Genomic DNA, 12,268 nt, shown 5'->3' on the forward strand with positions numbered 1-12,268 from the left:
TGTGTGTCCTTTGGCCACTCGTTTGTTAATGTTGGCAGTTGGTGGAGTTTATTTCCAAGCTAACATTAGCTAGTGTTGCCTTAGTGGTTCTGTAGGGAGGAGACTGAATCAATCGGTCCACGGGCTGATAGAGGGAACTGAGAAGGTCAGAGGTTCTAAGTTGGGTCACACACTGGCAACAAAAAGGGTATTTAAAGCATAAGAATTCTCCCGTAGTGCACCTTTAAGACAGTGTTTTAATAACTAATTAAATACACAGTGGCCGTTTTCCTTTTTGGGGATCAGCTGTTTATTTTTGTGTACTTTTTATCAGTGTAGTGCGCTTTTTCTGAAGTGGAGCTGGAACCAGCTTACAGCTTCCATCATCAGCTCATTAGCGCAACGAAGATCTTGACCATGAAATATTCAGAAATATTTTTCCTCATTTCCTCATTTCCTCGCCCGTACCCGACCTCCTCACCTCTCTGGACCCGTGCTGCCCGTGTTCTGGTTGAGAGCAAAATGTACACATCGATAACAATTTCTCTAAATGGCTGTTTCAGGTCATTGGGGGAGCACTTAATTATTATAATGAGGTAAAAGAGAGGTCTTTAGAGAAAAATTAACCCACAGGCCCAGCTCAGTGGTGCGTTACAGCGATCCGCTAAACTAGACAAATAAAGTCAGGTCTGGTTTATTTATGGTGAGCTTTTGAGAAGGAAAAAATGCACCTAACTGAGCGATAAAGTGCTTAAATTAGCTTTTTTAAAAACAAACTAACATCATTATCATGGTATGCCCTCGTTATATCTAGCAGGATATTTATTCTCAATCTTGTGAAGGAAGATAATAAAAACAGTAAAGTGGAAAAAAGGTTAAAGTGACACAGCAAACCTGATCTACTCAGCAGGTTAACAAGTTCGTGCAAGGTGCAGACTTGTGCTTCAGTTTCCTGTCTCAAGACATACCACAGTCTGTGCTGCATGTCTTCTGTAGGGCAGTTAATAGTCTGGCGTGGCAGCGTTGAAAATGATTGGATGTTGCAACGCAGCTAATTTGAGCTAACTTTCTCTATTTTTGACTCTGTGGTTCTGCATTCCCTGAAAGTTTAGCTCGGCCAAAAAACTATTTAGCTGCATTTCAAACTCACCAAAACTGAATCTGCGGAAGAAATCAACTCCCGAAAAACTGTTCTTAGATTATCTTTTTTTTTCTGCCACCATTTGTGGAGAAACTATGTTTTGAAAGTATTTTTAATATATTTTAACGACCTCTTGTCCCATTTTTGTGCAGCTGAGCTGACCTTAAGGCGAAAGAAGTGAGGAAAATGTGGTATTTTGGAGGAAGCAATGCTGTGTGGATAGCTCTTAAAGGTTGGAAGTTGAGACTTAAGGTGAATCTTTGCAGGCAGAGCAGCTGGAGGAAATGCAGACAGCTAACCAGTCTGTGGAGGCAGTGGAGGATATGAAGGAGGAGGAGGAGGAAGAGCGGGTATGGACATACAGGAGATAATTATTGGCTGTGTCAGACAACATCTGTTATGTCAGCATTCCAGCCGTCAGCCTCGAGCAGGACGAGCTGAAAAAGCGCCTGCAGAGCTCAGCGTTGTTCGGAGGCACTGAGAAGCTTGCGTTCAGTCGAAGCCTTCACACTCACAGGGTCACAAGTTCAAACTCCCCTCTGCCCCACTGCAGTGTCTTTGACCAAGACCGACTCCCCTCAGGCTGACCGTGACCTCTGACCTGGTGCACTAGCAAAAGGAAACTTCCTTTCCTTCAGCTCGATCTGTATCAACAACTTGACATACAGTTGCCTCAAATGTCATTTTCCTGCAATAAAGTGAGTCGATTGTCACAAGTGCATCATTCTGTTGAAGCATACTGTGACCTAAAGGACAAACACCAGCAGGATTCAGATATTTTCTTATATTTTGGAACTTTGTAAAGTATTGCATCATTTAATTCAGTTTTATTAGTCCCTGAGGAAATTATGTGGTCACATAAGTCTGAATTCAGTCCAGTTTTATTTATATAGCACCAACCGTCACCAAGGTGCTGTATTGTAAGGTAAGACCCCAAGGTGACAGCTTGGGGCAGGAAAATCTCCCCCGGGTGACGGAATGGGAGGAAAAAGCATAAAATATAAAAGATGGCTGTGATGACTGCATTTTGAAGCCTCAAAACCCGTCCGTGTTTTTTTTTTTTTAACCATATTTAGGTGGGAGGGCGATGTGCTCGTGACGTGTTCACACCGAGCATGTAGCTAAGTTTGTGCTGAGTGATGCAAATACGCCGGATCTGTGCAAGCTCAAAAATACACTTCAGTAAAGAATTTGCTTCATTCTGTGTTTGTTAAAGTCAAGCAGGTGAGACTCTGTCCCAGAAAAATGCTGCAAAACACCTCGACTAATGTGGATCAAAGGTCCACTTCAGTTATTCAGAGTGGAAACATCGCTAACTTTAGCTTTAAAATCCCAAACACATCATTAACAAAAAAATCACATCAATCAAAGAGTTTTAAAGACAAGGATCTTTATGGAAGCTATCCATAAAGGCCCAAAATATTTTAGTATTAGGCTGTAAAAATGTTTATTTCTCCCTAAAGCTGGATATTTTAACATGGGAGTCTATGGGGAATGCCTCTAGTGGAAACCAGAGGAACTGCATCTTTTTGCCCTGGTGGTTGATGCATCAACACGCCAATGAGCCAAAACGATGATTTTTATCAAATCGAAGACTTCTGACAGCAGCAGAAGTCATGCAACATTGCACGATGCAGCAGGTGTGTTGCCCTTAAGGGGTCATAAAACAAGTGAGAATAGGAAGGAGGAGGGCAGACAAGAAGAAAGGAACAAATGGGAAAAAGAAAGAAAGCGCAAACTGATGAAAGATGGAAAGAGGTAAAGGAGGAGGGGAAGAGAAGGGACTGTACTGAAGTACAAACAGGCGGTAAACCAACTGACAGATTTACATGTTGTCTGAGAGATTGATGATATGGAGCAACATACCAGCGATGTTCATTTCCAAATCTTTGTGGGTTTTTCTTTAGCTATTTAAAAATGTCTAAGGAATCCAGAGAAACACAGCACACACACACACTAACCATCATATTCTTTTTTTCTTTGCAACAACCCAGCATCACAGCAGAATTTATCATAGATGAACTGCTAGTTTCACAATAAAGGCTCTAAAATGGTGAGACACCCACATTTTTGGTCCCATGTTTTCAGCTCACACTGGTTCTAATCTCAGGGTCAACAATATTTTAAGAGTTTGGCAACAAAATGTGTTTCACAACATGTTCCATTTTCTTATTGGTCACTAGCTGAATGGATATGGCCTTAGTTTAGTTAGTTATTATAAAGACTCCTTCAGGTCTCAGAAGACTAATGTTCATGTAGACCGGACTCATAAGAATGAAGCTAAACAGAGGAAAAATAATTCCATCAGCTAAGAAAAAACAGACTGCATAAAGAGACTGACATAGCCCCACTGTGGTTTTAAACACATGCATTTTCAAACCTAGCATTTTGGTCTCTATTACATTAGGTTTTTGGAACAAGAGAGCTTAGAGGATGAGAGGGTGGAGCACCAAGTTATCAGATAATGTTAGGTTGGTGCAGGTGCATCACAGACACTGACAATTAGTGTTCAGTAACATCCAACTAAAACGCTCAAATCTGATTCAGCAAAACTGGAGCTCAGACTTCTTGAACAATGCAAACTTTCAGCCTTAATACAATTTAAACAGGTAAGTAACAGGTTTTAACAGGTTTGACAATGAAGGGGGAAATTATCTGTAGCATAATCTCATCTGCTGTAAAGATGACCTTCGAGCACGGGGTGACTCAATGACAGAACCTCCGCTGGACGTTAGAGGAAGTGCAGTTTTTGATATTGAATAGACGGATAAGGATTTATGATATTACCTTGATTATGCGCACGTACAACAGCCATTCAGAGCGTAGATGAATCAAAACAAGCGTCCACGTGTGGACGGACCAGCTGATTGTTGTTGCCATCAGCTGCTGTCAGAAATTCTCCACCGGCGATGGTTTGTGTGAAATGAAAATGGTGGACACAGTAAAGTATTTTGTAATGCTGTGATATCACAAAAACTTACAAGGAGATATTTTACGACACACAAGAGATGATAGAATATCTCACAAGCACTTCGAGATTGTGAAACAAGATCCCTGAGTGAAAGCGTATCGCTTTATAATGTCTTCTTGATGCTAAATGGGACAATAATCTATCCAGTGATCACCATGCGCTGACTCACAAGAAGTAATGTTTGAGACCATAAACTTATCAGGTTGATTTTCCAATACATAGGTTGCTTTTTACAGGCGCCCCCTGCTGGCCATAAGAAAGAATGCATTTCAAACATGTCGGCTTCAGGTGTCACAGCTCAGTTTGTATATGACCAGTGTATACAAGCTCCTGCATGAAGCAGGAAGTTCTGAGTGCCGACGTTTATGAAGGAAAAATGTAACTAATGACGATAGCAGGGTTCATTGTGAGTGGACGATATACGGGAGCTGAATGGGAGCCTATTAGAGTCAGAAGCTGCTCCGAGAAGCTGCATAAACATAAATGATGAGCTTTTTAAAATTTTACAGCATTGAGAGTTGAGGCTCGGGTGTGAAATTTATGGTTTTCAGGGTTTTTATCATTATTTTTTAAATCATTTTTATCAATAACTTGGTTTCCCTGGGTCTTTTCCTGTGTGTTGTGAATAAATCTTCGTTTTTTTGGTACCAGTACTGGTTTCATTTTGTTGTATTTATATGCGACACCTTAAAGGCCGGTCCGTGAAAATATTGTCGGACATAAACCATTCCGTGACACAAAAAAGGTTGGGGAACGCTGCTTGAGAGTTCTTCTTTGGACATTGCTTTTCCACTTAATTTCTAATCTTTGCCAGTATGTGGGGAAGCGGTCAGGAGAGAGGCCCAGCAGTAAGCGTCTGAAGCCATGTATAAAGCACGGTAGGGGCTATGTCATGGTTTTGGGTTTTCAAGCTTGTCAGACTTTTACCACCTCCGTTTTTTGCCTTATTTCCATGTATGTTTGCGCATGTGTCAACAAACTGCTGCACCTATTTCCAGTCTTCTTGGAAAAATAAAAAGAAAAGACGTGTGGCTGGAGATTTGATCACAGTAGTATATATCATAGGAAGAAAGCTCCAGAACAACACTACATACTACTGGAAATGTGCCTTTTATGGGGGAATTTTCCTGCCGTTTAACCGACTGCTTGTCTGCTACATACCACAGCACAGTTCAAGAGTTCAGTTAATTCATGAACTCTGTCAGGGCACCACACCCAGCAGCGGCACATGAAAGCCTCCTGTACGTGTTTGTGCTGTTGTGTCCTCATGCATTTGTGATTCTACAGTATGTTTGGAAGTTTGTCTGCACATGAACCCGCGTTAAAGCGCTCACATGGTCTGTGCACACAGGTGTTTTCACTTATTCTGCTTGATTAGACCTCTATGTGGACGTGGGCAGGCCGTGACTGACAGTTAAGTGACTCTTTGGTTAATTGTGTTGCACCTTTCAAATGAATAAAACCTTTGGGAGTCTTTGTACCAGCAGCTGTGTCACGCACAGCTCGGATGCAGAGCGGGAGCTGGCTGCTTTTCAAAAATCACACTTCGAACTATGATTAACAGATTTTCAGCAAATCATGTTATAACTTCAAATGTGCAAATACATCAGCCTTAGTAATAAGTCACAGGGTAACCAAGAAACAGGAAGTGGAGTTAATAAGGAAGGAGGCGTCAAAGAAGTGACTTTTACAGAGGAAGCGGTTTAACAGAAGTGTTAATATTCTGTACTTTAAAAGGAAACAAGTCTCTTCAGCCATTTCCAGACCAAAGGCCTGATCTCTGTCCTCTGTCTAATGACTAATGACACATTACCTCTGAAACATTAAACTAACAGACAGCGCCTTTGAAATTTATAGTTTTGAAACTACCAATCACAATCCACTCGTTCCAGCTTAGACTCCTGTCTCGATTTAATTACTTAAATGAACTCAGACGTATGTGGAGAGGTCGTGGCTGTTTATTGGATGTGCTCTGTGCTCAGCCCCTCCCTCCAGGATAGTGACCATGGCGTCTATTTTAGTGTATTAGAAATGATTTACAGTAGTTCCTTTAATGTCCACACGAGGCAGACTCTTGTTTCTGCTCATTAAACCACTGCAATTCACTGAAACTATGATACATCCCGTGATAATGAAGTTATATATAATCCTAATAGTACTGGTTACATTCGGTGCTATTGTGGTGAATTGGGTTTTTTCAGTCTTATTCTTACATGATTATTATAACTGTTTTAACTTTAAAAGGGGTTACAGGAGATTTGTTACCAACTCAAAACTGAACCAGGAACTCACTGAAATAGAGCAATGACAGTGCATCATTGGTCCGCATGGTGCAGCAACAGGAGGATACACTGAGAAACAGTTGACACATAACTAACGTAATAAACAGCTTTAGCAGCAGCAGCACCTAAACTGAGGTGTGAAATTAAAACCTACAAAAGCAGAAGTTGAACATAACCTAACACCATCTGAATAATGTAAGTTACAGTTCATTTGAGACTCTAAGCAAGAAGAAGATGGAATCCAAAGCGATGACTGTTACCTATAATGCTAATGTTTATGCATCTGCAGGTAAGATGTTTTTCCATCTAACTGAAGGTTATAGAAAAATTAAACTCATGTTATTAAGTATTGTACAGGAGTCAAAGCTAAAACCCTGTAATTCAACGATGTGTCTGCACATAACAGAACATGTAATGGGTTTATAGCATGGTGATTGCCTAGTTCTGGATTTTAAAGGAAACAAATAATAAATTCTTTCTCTGTAAATATGTTTCTGGGAAATATATTCGATGACTTTTTCCACATTAAGCAGAGGAACCGTGTTTGGGACATCACACAGGGACAAGCTAGCAGATGCAAAGAGTTGTTACAGTTTTTGCACTCTGACATAATTTAATATGAAGTTTATTTTCATTCTTTTGAATTTAATCTTTGCTGTTTCAGATGAAGTTGATCAAGAGGATGTTTATGTTAACTCTGCAGTTCCCACTGTGGAGAAACACAAGCCCACGTCAGGTAGATTGTGACTAATACATGCAGTGTGTTCATAAAGCCTAAACAATACTAAAGTACTTATAAGTAATATGAATATGAATGGTGTTTCTTATTTTTCTGTCAGATAAGAAGCGTCCCTTCATCATTCCCGACGCTGTTCGACCTTTTTTACCGTTGGCGGTGTGTTGGGTGATACTTTTAATAATCTTGTTCCTTCGTATCCACTGTGAGTATAACTCAGCTCAGTGATGTATAAGCAAAGGATTAGAAAATGTACACGTACGTCGTCAGTTTATTAGGCACACCGGTTCAACTGCTTGTTAATAGAAATATTTGATCAGCTCAGTGCATTCAGGCAATTACACGTGCGCACAGACTCTCTACGGTTTACACAGCATGAGCTGAGAAAGATCAAATATCCAGTGAGCTTCAGTTCTTTGGATGAAAACGCCTTGCTGAGGTCAGACATCAGATGTGAATGCTTCAAGCTGACAGGAAGTTAACTGTAACACAAATAACCACTTGTCACAACCATGGTATGTGTGACCCGTGTGTGTGTGTGTCAGATGTGAAATGACATGACAGAAAACAGTGCGGCTCAGAGAAATTTGTGTGTCTGCACTGAAAAACAAATAAATAAAATTAAACAACAAAAGAGGCAAATAAATTCAGGATCTCGGATTTCGTTAATTTGTAATTCCAAACAGAAATTCACAGGTCAACTTTTAAGCTCATATGCACTAAAATCATATTAACTGGCATCTATAATTGTGTTCAGCAGCCTCAGCTAAATATAGCAGCACGCATTAAACTGAATTTGAAAGCAAAACCTTCACAATTTCACAAAGAAGTGATGAGCTGTGATGTGTAGTGCGTCATCACAGACAGACATGCACACACACTCAAAACAAACAGTTAAGAGATTAAAATCCAAAATAAAAGACTTACAATTAAAAAGACATGTTCTGGTGAAATTCATTTCAGCTGCTATGCATAAGAGCATCACTGAACATGTAACACGTTGAACCTTGAAGCAGATAGAAGACATTCAGATGATACTGTCTGAGTTTGGCAACATGAAAGCAGAGATTCATCCTGCGTCATATTAACAGTTCTGCTCTGCTGGTGGGGTGATGTGTGGGGGATATTGTCTGGGCACACTTTGGGATCTTTAGTGCCGACTGTCATAGAGGGCTGTGGTGGGCAAGGGTTTCACCCAAACACAGGAAGGAGAGGTGGGAGAAATAACCTTAGAGGTAGCTTTATTTGCTGTGGTGATCAACTAAAAATGAATACAAAGAAACACTAAAAGAAAGAAGCAAAAGATAAACTAGAAACTAAAACTCTTCCAAACAAGGAACTCGTGACTTGGCATAAACGAGAGAAAACGGAACACATGAGAACACACAGCTAATGTGGATGACACGACAGGACTTACACAGAGGGTAACGGGGGGATGGGAAACACAGCTGGAGCTAATCAGACACAACGAGAACTGGAGGAAGCAAACCTGACCACGCTGAACGCAGGACTAGGGATTTTCAGAATAAAATAGGAAACTTGAGCACACTAAGACATAGACTGATTACAGGGAACATTATGTTTGTATGTGTATAAATTCACTCTTACCTTTTTCCATAATATAGAGTTAATGTAGGATTAGAGTTAGGATATTACCTATGATTATTTAAACAACATAGACATATATAAGCTGACCAGTGAAAAGGATGTGAGTGATTACATTTTACTACTAAAATACTCTGGCTTCCTCCCACAGTCCAAAGAAATGCAATTAGTGGGGATGGTTAATTGGAAACTCTAAATTCCCCATAAGAGTGAATTTGGGTGCGTGTGAGTGCGAATGGTTGTCTGTGTCTATGTGTTGGCGCTGCGACAGAACTTTCTTAGTAATGCACTACAAAAATAGTCTTTAAGCTATAGTTCTTATTGTATGTGCAGTATATTTCATTATGATAGGCAAACACTTTACTTCTTTTTACATTCTAGTTACCTCTGTCATTTCTGCCAAACTGAATCACAACCTCCAGGAAGTAATCAGTCTCAATGAACACTGGAAGCAGGACCGGGATGATCTGAATGTCCAGATATACAACATGAGAGAAGCTCAATCTTCGTTGGGGGACAACTTCAGAAACCTGAAAGATGAAAACGATCAACTGAAGAGAAAAATTCAGAAGCTAAGCGCAGAGAAGCAGTCCATGAGTGAAGAAGTTCAGCAGCTGAAAGCAGAGAAGCAGTCCATGAGTGAAGAAGTTCAGCGGCTGAAAGCAGAGAAGCAGTCCATGAGTGAAGAAGTTCAGCGGCTGAAAGCAGAAAACCAGCGACTGAACAAAACATATGAATACACTACTGCAATCCCAACGGTGACAATGTGGAACACAACGAGTGATATAACTGTTCATAACAGTTCTATTTCATGGATGTGGACGTCCCACTATCGCCGAAGTATGACAACCTTTCCTACTTCTCCTGCAAATATGGCTAATTCTATCACAATACATTAATGTGGTATGATAGCTGGTCTCTTGTTTCAGGGAGGCAGATTGAGCCTTGCCAGAGAGGATGGCTCCAATTCAAGTCCAGCTGCTACGTGACCAGTAACCATGACTCTCTGGATCAGAAGACCTGGGAAGGAGCTCGAGATGACTGCAGAGGAAGGAATTCAGAATTGGTTGTTATAGAAAGTCCAGAGGAACAGGTAAGACCTGGAACTTTGAGACCTCCAACATGCACTCTGGTTAAATGAACCACTTTAACTGGCTTGAATGAATGCAGACCTCAAAGGCTTGGTCCTAATAAGCTTTTTTCTGCCTCTTGTATTTGTGATATTGTTTTGGTCAATAATCACTTAATAATGTCATAAATCTGTGTAGGACTGATCAATAAATCAACATTTTCTCCCACAATGAGGAGCTTACCAAAATGCCTAATAATACCACAAGATACTTGAACTTGAGACAGCAGTTCATCCCAAAATTGAACAAGAGTGAAATCTTAAGTTGGGTGTATTATAGATTAAAGGCTGTCAGTCATAAACATATCCGATCTCTTTCTGTGATACTCAGGACTTCGTCTATAGCAGCTTAATTCGGTTGGGAGCCAGTGACTACTGGACTGGCTTGAGGGTCAAAAGTGGCAGCTGGAACTGGGTTGATGGACGTAATCTGACTGACCAGTAAGACATATTTCTTAATCCAAAGAATTATGAGCTATATCCGTCATGATCTAAACCAGCGTATTGTTTTTCCAGCTACTGGATACAACCACCAGCTGATAACGAGGGCTGTGTGATTTCTGTCAGAGGGACCAGTGGGTGGAAAGCTGTGAGCTGTGACATCAAAAATTCTTGGATATGTGAACAGGGCGCTCTGTCTGGTTAAATATTTCTCCTAAACCAGAGCATATAAGGGCATTTATTCTATATAAGGCAATACTGATTGACTCAAACATACTGCACAGAAATATGAAGATATATGCTTTGATATTTAATCTTAATATATGAAAGATGATTTGAATCCTTTATAGAAACTGTACTCTGTCTATTAATAAAACATGATTTTTATTTCACAAGTATATGCTAATATATTGTTTGAATTATATACATGTAACTGTATTTTTTCCTGATTGCCATTTAATGGCACTTGGAGGACATTTCCTGATGACTTGCGTTTGTGCTTTCAGCCTATATTCGTTATTCCTTGAAGATTTCTCAGGCAGAGACACTGAACAATCTGTGAGGAATACCAGTTTAATCCCGTTTACCTGTGAATAAGGCTAGATCTGCAAGGTCATAATACAATGGGAGAGAGAGTTTGGCAAGAGACACTTTTTTTTTTCGTTTTTGGAATTTTGGGGCATTTTAAGTTGGCAGATTAATCTGTTTCTTAAAATAAATAATTCTCATATTTTGTTCCTCTTCTTTGTCTTGGTTTTGTCTTTTTGATTGTGTAACACCACAGACACACAATATATCTTAATTTTTAGACTTCCTGTCACTCTGCTATTACAAAACCAAGGCATTTGAAGAAAAGGCCACAATTAGGTAGCATCTCAAAACACAATTAGGAGCCTTTGAAATAGAGCAGAGACTGATGATGCATGCATCGTGGATCACAACAGGGCCACAAACACCATAAAAGACCGCGACTCTCTGGATCAGAAGACCTGGGAAGGAGCTCAAGATGACTGTAGAGGTAGGAATTCAGAATTGGTTGTTATAGAAAGTCCAGAGGAACAGGTAAGACCTGGAACTTGGTTCACAAGTATCCAATCACAAATGGCAAAACTCAGTTAATGTAATCCTAAACAGATACAGGCTAGGTAAAGCAAATCAGTCTGATCATAATAGAGGAAACATTCACATCTCTGTGGAAATATGTCCCATATATGTTTATGGGCAGAGGTTCCCAAAGTGTTGGGCCCGCCCCTTAGGGGGAGGCACAGAGCCATTGCAAGGGGGGCGCGGTATGAAAAGAAAGGGGAAAAAAAAAAAGAACGCTTGGACACTGCTAGCATAATTGACAGGTTTTTGACGGGGCGTCCACACAAACGCAAAGCAGGAGATGGAGCATCGCCAAATATGTTTCCAAACTTCCTTCCAAGCCAAAGACTAGAAAATATGGTGAAGCAAATCTTCCTTTGGCTTCACCTGCACAAGTGCCGAGGTAGGTCTCCTCAGCAGAATTGGTTTTCCCTGTGTCGGGAGCAGCGCTGGGCTCTCCAAATCACAGACAAACAGTATCCTACATCCGACAAAACAGTATTTTGTCTCCATCTGCCATTCTGCAATTCATCTCCTGTAAACAATAACGTGGTGCACAGCGTGACGTGAAAAAAGGCACATACCTTTGACGTTGCGTGACGAACTCTGTATTCCTCGTCCACACATAAACGCAAAAAAGGAGTTTTAAAAAAATTTCAGTTTTTGGTGATTCGAAACGCCGTTTACGTGTGGACGAAAGGCCCAAACGCATAGAAACGGCTGCGTGTTCAAAAATACCCGTGTAGGTATGGACGTAGCATAAAAGAGTTAGTAGTGTATTTGATTACTACCTGTAACTTATTGCAGGTTACTTGTATTTGCATAATTTTCCGGGGCGGGAACATTTTTCTTATAAAAGAAAGGGGGGCCTAGCAAAAAGAGTTTGGGAACCACTGTT

The 12,268-nt window shown here is 40.4% G+C and overlaps 1 protein-coding gene across 1 annotated transcript; it reads left to right on the forward strand.

The window, feature by feature from the left end:
• The first annotated feature begins 6,298 nt into the window (after nt 1-6,298).
• Nucleotides 6,299-11,665, forward strand: LOC120734766 (C-type lectin domain family 12 member B-like). The gene is made up of 7 exons (XM_040033722.1): nt 6,299-6,662; nt 7,038-7,109; nt 7,213-7,314; nt 9,096-9,554; nt 9,644-9,807; nt 10,175-10,284; nt 10,360-11,665. Exons 1-7 carry the CDS (start codon nt 6,608-6,610, stop codon nt 10,487-10,489), a joined length of 1,092 nt encoding a protein of 363 aa, XP_039889656.1. The 5' UTR covers nt 6,299-6,607; the 3' UTR covers nt 10,490-11,665.
• The last annotated feature ends 603 nt before the right edge of the window (nt 11,666-12,268 follow it).

The sequence above is a fragment of the Simochromis diagramma genome, unplaced genomic scaffold, assembly GCF_900408965.1.
Source record: "Simochromis diagramma unplaced genomic scaffold, fSimDia1.1 OVJJ01000176.1, whole genome shotgun sequence".
Taxonomy (NCBI): domain Eukaryota; kingdom Metazoa; phylum Chordata; class Actinopteri; order Cichliformes; family Cichlidae; genus Simochromis; species Simochromis diagramma.